Consider the following 18266-nt stretch of genomic DNA (forward strand, 5'->3'; position numbering starts at 1 on the left):
CTTATATATGTCCATTCTCTATATTTTTACACTGCCATCACCCTGGCACAAATTATAATCACCTAGACAATTCCAATAAGCTGCCTGTTGGTCTCCTACCTCAAGTCTCTCTTTACTCCCAAACTATCCTCCATTCAGCTATCAAACTGATCTTCCTAAAGCAAACTTCTGACTATGTCATTCACATACCAGCTCTATAATTCTAGTCATTCCCTACTACCTCAAAGATCCAATGTAAAATTCTCTGCCTTTTAAAGCCCTTCATAACCTGGTTCCTTACTACCTTTGCAACTTTCTTATACTTATTCCCTATGACCTCTACCATCCAATGACACTAGCTTAGCAATTATTTTTAAAAATTAAAATATACTCACATCTTCTTTTGTTGCATTTTCAGGCACCCCTCCTAGTCGAATAAGCCTGCTTGGCTTCTCCTCAGTTGGACCAGTCCTATAATCCTGATCCTTGAATACAGAATGAAAATTATTTCAATTACAAAAAATATGGATGGAAGACATAAAACATAAAATAATCATGAAATATCATAATTGATATTCAGAAGATTAAAGACAAAAGGCCTCATTATACAAAATAAGTTATCTTCTATTAGAACATGAAGAATAATTATAATAATCCCATAGAAATTGGATTTCAGATTATTAGATTACATAAATGCTAGAACAAGTGTTCTCACTCCCTGAGGAAGTTTGATTAAAATGGGAATTTTTATAAATGCCCTAAATAACCATTTTACAATGAAAAGAGTATTTTTGGCTGAACTGTTTTCTTTTCCCAAATGGTCAACCTTGGGGAAAAAAAAACAAACAACTAATATCTAGATGTTAATAACAGCCACACTAGATTTCTAAGATAAAATTTAAAAGATTACCATATTATCAAATATGAATCATACAGATTAGCTTACAAATACAGGTGAATAACCAAACTTAGGGTCTGTTAAGGAATGTACTTTCTCTAGAAATGTATATATAATAGAATGTTATATTCTATTGTATTTCTAATGGCTCAAAATATGTGAGAGAGGATATGGATAGGCAGCTTAAGGCCACTCTCTCAGAAAACTAGCCTCCTCTCTTCTGAACAATAAAAAAGAAAAATAACAAAGTACACTTCATTTCTATTGTATTTTATTCACATACCTGAAGGTCCTGTCGGGAATCTTTGACAATTTTTCCCTCAGGAAAAGATTTGTTATGACTATAGTCAAACATCTGGTTCCCTGGAACCCTGTGATCCACATCACGGTACTCCATGTTTCTGTAATCAGTATCTTGGCGGCCAAGGAAATCCAGACCCTCTTCTTCTTTAAATGCAAGACTAGACTCTGATCTTTGTTGTTCACCTCCAGGAAGTGGCTGTTTGTTGGCAAAGATTTGAGGCGCTTTATCTTGGTCCTGAAGAGGGCGCTGGTTGTTCCGAAAGTCTAAAGGAGACTCATTTTCAAGGCCCAAACCATGAGAATCTCCTTCTCTTGCTCTTGTCTCTGAATGCTGAAACTCTCCCTTCTGGATGCCAAAAGGAGATCTTTCTGTTCCTGAAAGGTCATGAGCGGACTCTTCTCTCTTGTTCACATTTATGCCAGATCGTTCTCTATCTTGTGTAGAGGGCTGAATGAAATCCAAAATATTTGGATCCATGGGGGGCATCTCCCTATCTGTAAATTCCATATGGGGAGCCATCTCTCTAGCCCTAAAATCCTGATCAGTCCTAGATCTATGTCTACCCCTGAAATCTGAAGGTGGTGTATCCCTGTCCCTAAAGTCTAGATCAGCAGTACCTGAACCCCTGCCCCTAAAGTCCATTTGTGATCCATCCTTTCCCCTAAAGTCTAAATCGGGCATATCCCTATTTCTAAAATCTGAATGGGACTGATCCCTGCCCCTGAAATCCAAATCAGATATATCTCTGCCTCGAAAATCTGAGTGGGACCCATCCCGGCCTCTAAAATCTAAATCATATGTACCCCGACCCCTGAAATCAGGAGGAGGCCCATCTCTACCCCTAAATTCAACAGCATGTGCTTCCCTCTCTCGATAGTTCATATGGGATGCCTCTCTACCTCGATAATCCATAGAAGTACCATCCCCACCTCTATAGTCCATAGGTGGTCCTTCCCTATCTCGAAAATCTCCTGGGTGCATCTCTCTACCTCTGAAATCCAACTGTGGAGAATCTCTGTTCTGGAAATCAGAAGGGAAATCCCCCCCCATGAAATCACGTCCGGGCCCCTCCCCAACTCGATAGTCAGTATGTGGTCCATCTCTAGCTCCATAGCTGAAAGAATGATCCTCTACATTTGCAAAGGGAGGATTGGGAGGCCCCGTATGCCCCTGGAAATCAAAGGGAAGTGAATCTCTGCCAGGAAAGTTGCCAGAGTGTCTTTCTTGAGCATGACTCTTAAGGGGAGGAGGATAATCCCTGTTCCACCCGGGAGCAAACCTTTCTTCTTGGCTCCCACTGTAGAAACAAAGACAGTGTTATTCATATTGTCCAGAGTTTGCAATCTACACACCAGCATATTCTTCTCTAATCACAGCACATTCTTCCGTAAACCAAAAAAAAAAAAAAAATTTTTTTTTTTTTGCAGAGTTCTGTAACAATGTCCTAGATTTGCAGAAAACAGCAATGTTTTGATATTTTAAGACGAAGTGGTGGAGTAAACTTTTATGCTCCCATTTCAGGATACGAGGGAAGTCAACACAACGTTTTCAACATGACTGCTGCAGAAAAAGCTTTCACCCAGGCCTGCAACAGGGAAAATCCGCAATACCAGATAAGCTAGCAATGGTGACATGCTATATAATTTTCCATTTCCTACGGCCAGGGAAGCTAGAATTCCAAGGCCAACATGATGATTCATATATATTAGAAGCTTTTTATTTAGTAGGTTCTGTCAATGGTCTACATCTCATAACTACATGTCAATGCTGAGTGTGCCCTGAAATAATCCTTTGCTTGAGTTTATTTATTGCCTGAATCTATCAATAGGCATTACAGAAGTGTATTAATACCACCATAAAGCATTCATGGTACTCCAAGTTAAATTCCTTTATATCAAATTCCATTTCCACATTTGTTTTGTTGTAATGAAATTTGTTAAAAATGAATATGCCGCTAAAAATCATTCCCATTAGCAGGACTTGATGTGAATGAAATTCAGGTGAACTTAGCTTTTCAAACCTACTCTACTCCTTTTTTCCCTCTTCTATGATCTGAATGTAGTCAGGTTTTGGCAAATGCAAAAATAAGCAAAGTTGAAAGGTAATTACTAGACAGCAGTACACACGCCTTAAGTTCTCAAATACAACTTGACTCTCCTTACCCCACCTACAATGCAAACAGCCAATAAATTCTTTAAATCATCTGGTACAAGAGAAAACACTTATTAAAAACTTTTCAAAGCAACACTGTTTCTTAGCCACTCATCAGGACAGAAACAGCTGAGTCATAAAGAACTCTCCTTTGTGATATTGTGGGACTTTCACTTTTCACTACTTGAACAATAGTCCCAAATACAACAATTGTTGGGGAAAATGCACTGACTACTCACAGTTTCCACGAATGTTATACTGAAGTTACACCAGATCTTTATAGTTTACCATAATTAGAGCCACTTTAAATTTCATGGGATTGGAAATATAATTTTGTGGGGACTGAGAGCAGATCAGGACCTGCTCTGCAACTTACTGTCTTTATAAAATTGCCTGGAGGACTGAAAATTTAAGTGACTTGCCACGGGTCACAGAATCATTAAGTGCCATACATGGGACTTAGAGACAGTATCCCTAGCAATTCTGAGGCCATGTCTCTTTTCTATCCACTATCTCATACTTCTCTTTCTTGAAGAGAGTTGTCAAACTTATTGAGTGATGCATTTAGACTGCAGCAAATGAAACACACAGCTCATTTCCTAAAATGTATTAGGGTTCTTTCAGGCAAAATTAATCCAAAAATAGGAATTCAGTATAGACTAAATATTATATCTGCATTCTAGTCCAGCTCAAATTCTTACTAGCTTGTAGGCAAGTCATTTAAATCTATATGAGCCTCAGTTTCTTCATCTGTTAAATTAAATCAGTAAATATGAGATAAAGGAATAAAAAAAAAAACTAGGCTATGTTTACAAATAAAGAAAAAAAGCTGAATGATGCAGCATAAACATACGCAACAACTATGAATAATAACTAATCCACAATGACCTTAATTAAGCAATTTATTTGGAAATAATCCAACTTGCAAGACAATGATCTACAAGTATTAAAATGTTGAAATATGAGACTCCTACTACAAAATTAAAGCAATCTATCCCTTTGATTTGCAACTGGCTTAACTGAAAGAAAATGGAGAAAAAAAACTTACACCACCTTCATCTTAAAGGTCACTGGATAGAAGGCAAAGCTTCCTGTGAAATCCATATATCTCAATCTAGTATCTAATATTTACTGAATTCATATCATTGAGCACTGAGGATAAAGGTTATGTGATTTCTATTTAAATTCAGGAATTGGAATTGTAAACTTTTAAAGGACGAGCACATCTCTTCAGTCCACTCAGGCACAAGAGACTTTTAATAAATATTTCTGATAAAACTGAATTGATTCTCATTTGAAGATCAGGAAAGAGCTTTTCCACCATACTTTATTAAATAACATATATTACTTTTCCTATAAAGGATTAGAGACACTTTTATTATCTAAAACTATACAGAAACACTGTATTAATTTCTAAAAATTTCATCCCAATGGGAAACTAAGTAATAATATTGTCTCCAATAATTAATTTTATATTGCTAAAGAAAAAAAAAAAAGATTTTGAATATCCTATTAAGTATTTAGGCGAAGGGGGGTGAAGGATGGGGTGGGAAATCACATAATTGCCATGATATTTTCTTTTGTTCTGTGTGATGTAGGAGAAAGAAGCCCATATTTTGAATCAGAAGTCCCAATACTTAATTGTTAGACTATGTCCATAGCCAATTTATTTAAACCTATATAAGCTTCAATTTCCTTAATAAATGGGAATGATAATTATACTAGCTACCTTACAATGTTACTTGTTTGTGAATTATTATATTGTTTCTTATTATTTAGTGATCCTTAAAATTGATTATAATAAGAATATAGTAAGACATTTTCAACAATGTTTTCCCCTCAGATTTTTTAATTTGCAAAAGGGGCATAAAAATACTTTTTAGAACATCTAAAAAATTTTATGTAAAAGAATTTTTCTTCCTGAAAATGCACATAATAAAGAGTCCTAAAAATATACATATTGGAAGAAAAAAATTATAGATTTTTTTTTTAAACAGCTGTATAATCATTTTAGAAGCAGCTAGGAACTTAAAGTGTATTCCCAACTAAATACAACAGTCCAGAAGTAGAAAATAACACTTATGTTCCTCTCAAAAGACAACAGTTCACTAAAGTCAAGATTTGGAATTATAGGTATGGTGAAAAATCTAGCCTTGTAAGAATGAACATAAACATATAAATAATTCTTTCATTAATCCAACCTGATGATAATATACAATATATAGAAGAGTTAAATTTAACACTATATTTGGCAACGAGAGATCAAATGTACAATAAGCTTGTAATCATACATTTTTTAACATGAAAACCAAAAATATACACAATGAGATTAGTCTTAATTATAAAATTTAAACTACATACCGGAAAGGGCCTGTCCTGTTAGCAGGTCGAGGGTCCCCCCACATTTCTTCCTGTGTTGGGAGGGCCCCAATAATTTGATTTTTTTAAACCAAATGCTGGTAATAGTACCTACACAGACACACCAAAAAAATAAAAAAAGGAAAGAAAAAAAAAGAAAAAAAATGAGGATAATTAGCATACTGAAACTTGAAATCCCTGTTTCAATTATTTAAGGCCACTTTAAGAGACTGTGTGAGATACAACTTTATATATTACAAATCTCATTTTAAAAAATCTATCCAATAAATGAATGTAAATTGTTTGCATTTTTGTTTTTCTTTCCGGGTTACTGCTACCTTCTGAATCCAATTCTCCCTGTACAACAAGAGAACTGTTCGATTCTGCACACATATATTGTATCTAGGATATACTGTGACATATTTAACATATACAGGACTGCTTGCCATCTGGGGGAGGGGGTGGAAGGAAGGAGGGGAAAAATCGGAACAGAAGTGAGTGCAAGGAATAATGTTGTAAAAAATTACCCTGGCATGAGTTCTGTCAATAAAAAGTTATTTAAAAAAAAATCTGTCCAATGATTCAAGCACATTCATTTCCTAACAATTAGTAAGAATTTATTCTGAATATTCTTAGTATTAAAATATTTATTAAACACTTCTATACCAAGACAAAATTCAAAGTAAAGTCTTAGGAAAGCACTTCAAAAACTTCAGAAGTGCTTACAAATGTCAACTATCATTATTCCCATTTTTAAGGTGATCAGACTGAATCATATTCAAGGGAAATAACTAAACTAAGGCAATTTATTATTCCTTGTAATACCTGTACCTACTAGGGATTTTATAACAATTTTCTATACCAACTGACCTGTTTGGTCAATACAGTTAATTCATAAGTATCACATCTATAAATTCCAAACAATCGCTGAAGTAAGATAAAGACTTAAGGAGAGCCAACTTCCCTTCCATCATCTGGAGAGAGAGAAAGGATTCTAAAAGAACGGGGAGAGGGGAGAGAAACAATCCAATTTCTTTTATCACTTACAAGGCAGTGCAAGACTAGAGAAAGGACATTCTTCTCATCTAAAAGTAAATAAACTAAAAGCCAAGGTGGAAAACTTTGAAATACTAGAAAAGTTAAAAGAATTCAGCAATTGATATATGCTGTCAGTGTGCAGAGGCCCATAGGAGTACATTACTAAAAAACCAAGTGAATTAGGATTTCCTACTTCTTCAATCTTTCCTTTACCATACACCTCTAGGACTTAAGTTCCTGATTTGGCTATAATATGAAAGTTTTCAGGGTACTATTTGATAAAGTACATCTAGTTTTTCCAATAAAGGAAAATATGCTTTATTTCTGAGTTTCTTCAGCTACAGAAAGAAAGGAAGCATATCTTAGAAGCCAAAGCGCAACAAACAGTGGCAGGGGATATGAATTTCTCATTTTGAATAAAAGTGTGTTAGAAAAGGTTCAAAACTTGTGTCAAAACTGTCCCAGACAAACCCAGACCAAAAACATAAGACTTCTGTTTCAAGCAGTTTGGAATCATTAAAAGAACTGTGAAACTTCTCTGCCTGTTCTTCATCTTTAAGTCTAAACAAAAGCTATTCCTCATCCTCTTAGCCCTATGCATGGAATTCTTTTGAGTGGGTATTCCTCTCATTAGGAGACTTCAAAATGTTCTTGGCCTTTGTTGCAATCAAGACAATATCTCTGCCAATAGAAATACCTATAGATTCTTATCATCTATGGGAAATTCCCCTTCTACCTGAACTCTGCTAGAATATTTGAGTGTACATCTCCTTCTTTTATGTCTTGCTTAATAATAAAAGTTGTTAAAAGTTATATTCATTATATCTTTTAAGGACCCCTGTATGATTCTATCCTATACATGGGAGGTACTTTATCTAAGAGTTTTTTTAAGGCAGCATTTTGCCTTAGCAAATTAAAAGATATTTTACAAAGATAAGAAATTCAATGGCATCTTGTATTCTCTATGCCTTTCCTTCAATATTTTGTCTAGTAAAGTAATTATTTTCTCCCTACACAGACAGTTGCAATATAAAGACTAGCATAAATGTTACCCTGATCACTACTATCATGAGTCCCCTCAACTTCTTATATTTACTTTTCCCAATGACATCCCTCCTCCCCCCAATGGACTCCAATAGAATACTTCACCCTTCCTCTCCCTTAGCTGTAGCATGTACCTTAGCAACAAGAGAAATTGGAAGACTCCTGCAGCAATGGGTACACTAGGCTCTGAAGCTCTAGTGCCCACCATTTTTATAGGAACAAGATAGTGTCTATTTCCAAAGCTAAGAATATACATTCCGAACTGGGACTTAGAATATACCTTCTCATATAAACAATGATGAAAAGCGTAGAGAGCCCCTAGAGAACCTGCAAACGAAAACATGGTTTAGCCAAAAAAAAAAAAAAAAAAAAAAAAAAAAAAAAACTATGCACTAGTTAAGAAATTTAATCACCATAAAAAGGGAAAAAAAACGTTTTAAGAAAATGTACTCCAAGTTCCTAACTGACTTACAGGTGAATTTTTAGGATATAATCAATGTTTCCCCATGACAGGAACCTAAGATTCCACAGAATATTTAAAAATTGTAAGCTAACTTCATAGATTTAGAAGAGGAAGGGATCTTAGATGCCAAGTCTAACTCTCTCATTTTACAGACGAAGAAACAGAAGCTGAACAATTAAGTGACTTGCCCAGGATCACACAACTACTATCTGAGCTGAGATTTGAACTCACATGTTCTTGATTCAAGTTCAATACTCGTGTAATTCCTATACACAGAAATAAATCAAAATGAGCAAAACACACAATGTTTGAAGATATGACACACTAGTAATGTTAAAAATATCACAAACAAGAAAAATTAAGTTTCCTCCAGAAACAAAAAATAATAATAGGTTTATGGGCTAATTTTAAAGATCAAACAAAACTTCCTCTGAAGCAGTTCACAATGGTAGTTAAAGTCAAATCAAATGTTGTTTAAAGACCATATAGCACTCTGCTACACCATTATATATTTCATTATTTTTCTATAACTTTGAGTCAAGTATTACTTGTTCTTCATTGGTTGTATTTTTTTTAAAGCCTAAATACACCTTACTTTCAATATGTATTTTCATAAACAATTCTTTAAAATCAAAAATTTTTGACAGAAGCTTCAATTAACAAAATTATGTTTATAAAGTAACCAAAAGCTATTTTTATATGGCTCGTCTTCCAAAAATTACAACTGTTACCAGAGAATTGGGATTCTATAACTATATGAATGATAGGGAAGGGGAAATTTCTTTTGTTCAAATAAAAGATTTAAACAACATTTGAAGCCATTTCAGAGGAGGAAACTAAAAATGTTTAAAAATGTTTCCTTTACAAAGTTTATGTTTGTAACACACAAAGTTACATAGAACCCTAGCACCTTACAATCAATGCAGTACCCTTGAGAGAGAGTAAGGTAGAATAGATAAGGCACTGGCATCTAGAAAACCTGGGTTCAAATCCCCCATAAATATTTCTTGTATGACTGTGGCCAAGTCACTTCATCTCCTTTTCTTTATCTGTGAAATGAAAAAGTTGACGGTGACCTCTTAGATTCCTTGCAGCTCCAAGCCTTTGATCTTTTGAACAATACTAGCTATCTGACCTTGGCTGGTCATTTAACCTCTCTCCAACTTTAAGTTTATTCTTCTGTGAAATGGTATCAATAAACTTCTAAAACACAACTTATAAAATTATTGTAAGGATGTAATGATACTTGGAACCTAACTTGGGGTGCTTCCAAGATTCCATCACAGGTTCTCTTCCTTTCACTCTACCATTGATTTAAATAACATCTTTATGAAGATGATTTTCAGATCTACATATCCAATCCCAGTTTCTCCCCTAAACTTCAGCCCCAGATCACCAACTGACCGCCTATTAGATTTCTAAAACTCAATGTCCCATAGCTATCTCAAATTCAATATATCCAAAATTGACCTCATCTTTCCTCCTCCCCCCCCCACCTCCCCTTCCACACTTCCCTATTTCAGCAAATCACTGTCTTATCCCACAGGTATAATCAGTTTGCCAAATTTTGACATTTATATCCCTTATAATTGGTGTCTGCTTCACATCTCTCACTCTAATTCATTCTACACACAACTGCATCTAATGTAATACAGATCTAACTATCACTCTCCTACTCAAAACTCCAATGGCTACCTATTGCCAATAGGCTCAAATAAATTTAGTTTTCATTTTTGTTTTTAAAGTCCTTTACAATCTGGCTCCAACCTATATGTACAACTTTCCTGAACATTAATCCCTTTCATTCTCACCTTCACTCTATTCCTTACATATAAAATGCTCACCTCCTATCTCTAAGCCTTTGCTGTTTGTATATTACACTTAGAAAAGCATGCTCTTCACACCTCAGTCTCACAGAATCCCTCTTCAAGACGCAGCTCAAATATCCTACACATAACCCTCCCATCTACTAGCATCTTTCTTCCCAAGTTAGCTAATGCATTTATTCTTTGTGTATTTGTGTATATGGATATGTAGATATATGTAGATATGTATATACAGAAAAATATGTCTATTTATATATATATATATATACACACTCTTATATTGTAGTTCATTCTTCACTTTTAAAGAAGACCAATGACATCAAAAGGTGATATCTTGAATGTCATATAGATTGAATTTCAGTGAGAGTTGTAAAAAGCTATCAGACTCACTTTCTCTTCCACAATCATCAAAGACCAGAGGTAAAAAATAAATCAAACTGATTGGTGATATACACATGTATGTATACGTGTACTTGTCATATGTACACTTATATATGTATATATTTGTCTCTCACATTAGAACATAAACTCCTTTTAAGTAAGGATTGTTTCATTCTTTGCATTTGTATTCCCAGAGCATAGCACACTGTCTGACATACACCAGATACTTAATAAATGCTTGACTGATCAACTGAGTTATTACTATCATATAGTTTAAGAAAAATATTTATTGCATATCCACTTGAGTTTCCTGATGGTGAAAGACAAGGATAAGAATTGAAATGTAATTTGAAGCACAAAATTACCACAAGTTATACTTCCATGACAAACTATCCAATGTATTATAACATAAAATGAATTTATCTATGGTCTTTGTACTTTCACAGATTTTCAAATTAATTTTATTCTCCATTTACAAATTAAGAAACTAATCTGAAAAACCTAATTAACTTTCTGGGACAGTTTTCTCATCTATAATATAAGATAACTGGACTAAAATGATCAAATCTCTTTCAGTTCTAAACTCTATGATTCTAAGTTTATTCAGCAAGTTCATCGTAAGGCTCACTTAAGAGTAAGGTCTAACTCTCTTCCATTCTAACTTTCCTCATCAAAAGCCACTCTATCTTTCTGATCCCTCCTGTCCCTTGACACATTCTTCTTTACCACTAAATCTTCCATCTCCTCAACAACTGCAACATACTATCCTGAGACCTTACAGATTAGAGAAAAGGTTGGAAGAAACTAACAATCAGAACCCTACATCAATTACTACAGATTTTCATTCTGTGTGTTGACTAAGTGTGAACTCATTTGACAACATCTATTATCAATCTCTACTTCAATCACTATGCCATAATATCTAACCCTTCAACTCTTAATCACCATGTTTTGATATAGACTCAAATAAAATATTCAAAATTAGCATTATTTCATAATAGCTAGAAAATAATAAATCTAAGCATAGCAAAATTCAAAGTGAACTCCTGATATTATGTGCTTTAGATAAGTCTCCTGCTCTAATCATATGGCCCTTGAACTCTACACCCACCAAGTTTTCTAAGATAGTCGATATAATTAACAAAGACTATCAGAGTTGAATACTTTTAATTTAGAATAAAAGTTACTGCCCCTCTCTAGGTATCTGTTTTCAAATCTGTAAAATGGGAGGATTCGACAAAGTGATCACTAAAGTAAGAAGATTCGGTCTAAGTTATGGACTTATTGGGCTGAGTCTTTGCCTTTTTTTCCCCCTGGAAAGCTCTTTAGAGTACACGGAATTAAAGTACAAAATTACCTGAAGAGATGCTGACACCTCTAACTATGAATAGTACAAAATTCCATTAAAAATCTTCCCCGAATGGCAAAGTTCTATTTTAAAAAGGAAGAACTGACAAAACCTAAGGTCCTAATGTTCCGTGAGAAAAATAAGTCTTCTCACTTTTAGCCGAAGCCCTCCATCCCCTTCGAAGTTCCCAGAAAGGAACTCCTGGCTCCAGCCGCAGGCACTTTACAAGTGAGCCAGGGGCAAGGCTAAGTGAAGAGGGATCTGCTGCATCCCAAGAAGGCCGAGGGCAGAGAGCCGGGAGGCCCCAGGATTCTCCATTCCGAGCTCAGAGGGGAGTCTCAAAATGCCCAGCAACCAGCTGAAAACTCGTGGGTCGTCCGAAAAGGGCCCTCCGACCCGGACTCTCTGGCCTGAGCGACGCCGCTCCCTGCCGGCTTAGACTCGGCTTTTCCACACCAGGGGTCAACTGTGGCCCGCGTCGGGGCCAAGCCCGGCCAGTAACCTCGCCTGCTCGCGCGGCCGGATCCCCCGAGGCCCGCGACGTCGACGGCGACGTCGCGGCCACCGCCCCCACCTCCAGGCCAGCGACAGCCCCCAGAGTGGGGCGGGCCAGACCTCCGCTCGTTCGGGAACGGGAGTTGGACGAGGCCGCCGGAGTCGCGGGCCTCTCCGGGCCCACAGACACTGCCGTCGAGGAGTGGTCGGCGGCCTGGACGTCTCTCCCCAATACCACCTTCGGCAGCTGGGCACCGAGGCAGACCAAAGCCGGGCGTTCCATCGGCAGCCCCAGCTCCGCTCGCCAGGAGCCCTTACCTGAGACAGCGACAGCTACACCGTCGCCGCCTCCTCAGTCGCCGCCGTCACCGACCCAGCGCTAAGAAGACCGGAACTTCCTCCCAACCCCCTCCGCGGCCGCTCCGCCAGGCCTCCACAAAGGCGCCCCCTCCGACACCAAAGCCCACTGGGAACTGTAGTCGACCTCGGAGCTCCACGGACTACGACTCCCAGCGTGCACCGCGCAAGGAAGTGGACCTTGACTGGGCGATGAGCGAGGGAGGTGAGGGACGGAGCCGAGGGTAAATGGAACTTAAACACATCCAATGAGAAGGATGCTGTGGATGCAGTTTCCAAGATGGCGCTCAATGCCGGACCGCCGATGTCGCGAGGCTTCCTGGGAGTAGTAGTTTTGGAGCCTTTCCTCCTTCAATTTAAAAAGCTTTTTCCCCCTGTCCGAAGAAGAGCCCAAGAAACGCGTGTAGCTTTAGCTATTCCCATGCATTAGAACAGGACCGCTAAGGGTTCTAGGCTTTAGTGCCACCTTTTGTTAACCTCACTTTCTCTCCCCGGCCTTTTATACGTTTAAAACATGGGCTTCTCTTCCAGCTCAAGGCAATTCAATCCAATAAACATGTATCAAGAAGCAAAGATGAAAGGGACAAATAATGGACAAGCATTCGCACGCGACGGAAACAAAGAAAACTTGACAGCGGGTCCCACCCTCGAGCGGTTTACATTCTAACCAAGCCACGGATCTGCCGAGCGTCCCCACTCTGCTCTACCCAATCCTCAAAGTCTCCAACTCTGGCAGTTGAGGGAGTGGGACGGAGGGGACGACCTTCTATTTACTTAAGTTTCTTCAACGGTTAAAAAAAAAAAAAATGAGGGTGATAGTAGCATCTAACTCCAAGGGATGTTGTGAAGATCATATGAGATGATGCTTGTAAATCACTTGGCACAGTGCCTAGCACAGAGTAGGTGCTATACAACTGTTATTGTTATTTTTTAAAAATTAGTATGGTGTGATACAAACAGCTTGCTTGCGTCAGAAAGTCAGTGTAACTCTCGATTGGGGGCTATTCTTCCAAATGGACATTAGTAGGTAGGAATCTCCAGAGGATGACTTAACTACTACTTACTACAAGAGTTTTAGGATAACTCTGAGGCACTAAGATTCCAGTATTGTTACTCATAAATCCCTAGCAATAGGCTTCTTATTAACAATTTTCCAGCCAGATTTAATCAGCTTTTAGAAAAAGTTATTTATTAAAATAGCATGGTAAAAAACAAAACCAAACAAAAAAACACTTGGTATAAAACATTTCCTGCAAAAGTTTGGGGATACTTTCCCACAAGTACATTGATGATTCAAAGATGATAAATTTAGAGTTTGTGATAGTGCATACAAGCATGTAGAGAAAATGTATGGCCAAAGGGTAAATTCACAACTACTGGAAGACAGCATTTTCCTCTCCCCACCTCCCACTGATAAAAGGAAAAATAAAACCTTTGTAAGAAATATGTATAGTCAAGCAAAATAAATTCTCATATTGACCATGTAAAATGTATGTGGCATTCTGCATCTTGAATCCATCACTTCTTTGTAAGGAAGTGGATGATATGCTTTATTATTAATCCTCTGGAATCATTTTTGGTCATTACACTGATCAAAGTTCTTAAAAATTTCAGAGTTCTTTGTCTTCACAATGTTGTTGTATTGTAAAAATTATTCTGGTTCTACCATTTCACTCTACCTCAATTCATTCAAGTATGTCTATGTTTCTCTTAAATCATCCCTTTCATCATTTCTTATGGTGCAATGATGTTTAACTACATTTATTGGACCCCATCCCATTCTTATTCCTTTTTGTGTTATTGTTCACTTTGTTCAGCTGTTATTTGATATGTATCGCCTTAGTTTCTAGTTCTTTGTCACCACAAAAAGAACTTACACACGCACACACACACACACACACAACACACACACACACACAGATTGCAAATGGGTCTTTTTTCATCTTTTTTTAATCATTTTGGGGGTATATGCTTACAAGTGGCATTTCTATATTAGCACAGTTTAGTAACTTGGGGGGAGAAAGAGGAGAATTTGCATTACCAAAATCCAATAAAGTAGTTATTACTACTCACAGATTGTTGTTTGTTCTTCACTTTCAAAGAGGACCAATGACATCACAAGAGTAGTATCTTGACTTGCTAGTGAACTGGATTTAAGTGAGGCAGAGCTGGATATATTTATAGCCTCACTCTTCCAGAGTCATTGGAATCCCTTCATTTCTCTATTTGTAATTTGGAGAATTCTTTTCATATGGCTGATAGCTTGGATTGCTTCTATTGAGAACTGCCCATTCATATCCTTAACTATTTTTCAATTGGGAAATGACACTTTTTCTTAATAAATTTGCATTAGTTCCTTAGATATCTTAAATATGAGAATTGTATGAGAAATTCGCTACAAAAATTTTATTCTCAACTGTTTTCTTTTTAATTTAACTACATTTAATCTACATATTATATTTAACCTATAATTTTAGCTATATATAAATTTTTTTTGGCAAAATTTTGACCAAAAAAAAAAAAAAGCCACCTTCTCTCCTACCCACTTCCCTTGCCCATCTGATCAAAAAAGAAAGAAAAACAAAACCCTTGTAACATAAAGCAACACAAAATCTCATGTTGGCCACATCAAAAAATTGTGTTTCAACTAGCATCCTGAGCCAGAGGTAAGTTAGCATGATTCATCATGAGTTCCCTAGAATTGTGGTTGGTAAGAAAGGGGAATCTACTTTGTACCTTTCTTTGAGGTTTGATGCAATATGAATACTTTGGGGGGAAATACTTTGTAACTACTTGTTACAAAGCATTGCATTCTCTTTCAATGTCATTTGAGTAAATATATTTTCCAAGAGCCAACTGAGAATGCTGACTGATTGTTAAAAAATAGTGTACAGTTAAATGTTCATGAGCTACAGTGTCAAATACTGAGACAATTTTTTTCAGGAAAGCAGAATAGGATAAAGAAGAAATTAAAAAGTTGTAAAAGGATTGCCTTGCAGCAGGCGAGGGCTTAGTTGAAGTTATTTAATATACATTTGTACTGAACCTATTTAGCACAGCTTTCTGTCAGCAGCATATGAATAAGAAGCAAATTGTGGTAGGCAAGAATTTGTCTGGACAATATTGTCAATATAATAAGAGGCAAGGTACTCTAGAAGACAATATAGTATTGAAATGAGATGAGGATGGGAGGAGACTGTAGGCAGTACAAGAGTGATGGCCTGGGAAAGAACTGAGCAAATGAGGGATTTGGAAATCATAGTGCAGACAAAGAAAAAGTTCTGAAGCTACAAATTAGAGTTTCAAAAATGGGAATATCATAATTCAAAAACATAGAAGTGCAACATATGTAGATAATGACAAGATCAAAGTTATAACCATCTTTGGGTGTAGTTGAGATGGACATTTCAAATGAAATGGGTAAACTAAGGAATTGTGAGGTTAGAGTACCAAATAGAGGATTTTGTATTCCAAGACATTCATGTTATAGGAGAGCTCAAAAGTCAAGGGTCAATATGCTCTATGGGCACTAAGTTACTATAGCTATAGTTAGCATGTAATTGAACAAAATTATTTCTAAATAATTTTCTTTATTTCTACTTCAATTATAGTAACTTCTTTTTTATTTTTAATATGAAGTGTTTTGTTTTTCTGTTTTCATAAATCAGATTAGCTATTTATCTTTTATTTAAAAAAAAATCTAGCTCCTAGTTTTATTTATCAATCCAATTTTTATTTCAATTTAATGAATTTCTTCTTTAGTTTTTAAATGTTTATTTTGTTTAGTTGGAGTTTTTTATTTGCTGCTGTTCTAGTTTGTTTGTTTGTTTGTTTTAATTTCATGCCTAGTTCATTGTTATGTTTGTCTTTTGCTAAAGTGTTTAGAGATATAAATTTTCCCTAAGGACTGCTTTGGCCATATTCTATAAAATTTAGTATGTTCAAGATTTGTGGTATCTGATATGATTTCCTTGCTTATCTCTTTCTATTATATCTACATTTGTTGTAACCTTATCTGATATAGTCATTACTATCTATTTTCTGAGTTTAGCTGAAACATAGCTGTTACTCCAGATACTCACATTTTAACTTTGTGTGAATCTTTTATTTCAAATATGCTTTTTTTTTTTTTTTTTGGTAAACAACATATTTTTGAATTTTGCTTTCTAATCCATTTTGTTCTCTCCCATTTTAAGGGTAATTATCTCATTCACATTCATAATTAAAACTGTTAATTATATTTCATTCCATTCTATCCTTTTGTACTTTTATCTTTGAAGCCATCCTTGTCTTTGTAAGTAAGAAAGTGGTAAAACAGAGGGAGTTTGCCTAACAATTATGATTAATAAGTGAAATAGTCTGTTTTCACTCTATGGAATGTTTTTCCTCTTAATTTTTCTTCCTTTTGGTCTGATTTTTCTTGCACAACATGACAGATATGGAAATATATTTAAAAGGATTGCACATGTTTAACCTATATCAGATTGCTTGCTTTCTTTGGGAGAGGGGAGGTAAAGAAGAAGGAAGAATGAATGTTGAAAGCTATCTTTACATGTATTTGGAAAAACAAAATTCAACTGGGGGGGTGAGGGGAGAAAAGTATTAGCTTCTTGATTCATGATGAAATATGCTACCTACCTCCAAAGAGAAAATTGATGAACTCTGAATATAAATTGAATTAATATTTTTAAAACTTTATTTTTCTTGTTTTTTGGCAATATAACTAATATGGAAATATGTTTTGCATGATTTCACATGTATAATTATTTCTTGTTTCCTCAATGGGTAAAGAAGGAAGGGGATTTATTAGAATATAAAGAATATTAACATTATATTGGGGAAAAGAACATAAGCTTTTTAAGAGCAAGGACTGTCTTTTTGCTTATATTTGCATTTCTATTAGGACAGTGCCTGGAATATAACAATAAATGTTTGTTGAGTGGTTCTATTATTTGGTAGTGATTTATTTCTCTGTCCTCTTTTCCTTCTCAATATGATTTCTCTATCCCTCCCATTTCTGTCTTCTCTCCAAACCTTCAAAACAGGAAAAAAATAAACAACAACCTTCCAACATCAGTATCTTATAGGCTATTTTCTTTCTTATTTACCTTTCTTTCTAACATTTGTAATATCAGGGCTTTGAGAAGACATTTTATTCTTACCTTTTTATTAGAATGTAAACAATCCTTCCACTTGAACAAATATGTTTGTCTTTCTTTGTTTCTCTAGATTCCATCATTTCCATTTTAAAATATTTAAATAATCTATTTTATTCAATATCCATTTCCCCTGGTTGAATTAGTCTTAGTTTTACTAGATAGGTTATTCTTAATTGCAAACATTATCTTTTCCCTTTTGCAAAAATCATTCCAGGCTTTCCTTATCTGCACTGTTGTAGTTGTCAAATACAATATTTGTATTGTATTTGACAAATACTGATAGTAATTCCTTGTCACTTGAATTCTGTCTTTTTGGCTGCTCATAGTAATTTTCTTTGACCAGAACCTTTGGCTTTTAGCTATGACATTCCTGAAAATTTTCATGTTGGAGTTTCTTAAAGTAAATGATCAATCAATGGATCTTTCTATTTTTACTTTGCCCTTTGGCTTTTAGAAATCTGAGGA

The 18266-nt window shown here is 35.7% G+C and overlaps 1 protein-coding gene across 2 annotated transcripts in view; it reads right to left on the bottom strand.

Moving 5' to 3' along the window:
* Positions 1-12754, bottom strand: part of RBM6 (RNA binding motif protein 6) — a 107696-nt gene extending 94942 nt beyond the window's left edge. The window contains exons 1-4 of one of the 2 annotated variants that reach the window (XM_051986227.1): positions 12604-12754; positions 5694-5801; positions 1161-2478; positions 375-464 (exon numbers count right to left, since the gene is read on the bottom strand). In XM_051986227.1, coding sequence (XP_051842187.1) covers positions 375-464; positions 1161-2478; positions 5694-5737 — 1452 coding nt within the window. In that variant the 5' untranslated portion in view covers positions 5738-5801; positions 12604-12754. The remainder of the gene's footprint in view (positions 1-374; positions 465-1160; positions 2479-5693; positions 5802-12603) is intronic. The other variant, XM_051986235.1, reaches the window with a different exon arrangement.
* Positions 12755-18266: the final 5512 nt, after the last annotated feature.

Source organism: Antechinus flavipes, chromosome 1, assembly GCF_016432865.1.
Source record: "Antechinus flavipes isolate AdamAnt ecotype Samford, QLD, Australia chromosome 1, AdamAnt_v2, whole genome shotgun sequence".
NCBI lineage: Eukaryota > Metazoa > Chordata > Mammalia > Dasyuromorphia > Dasyuridae > Antechinus > Antechinus flavipes.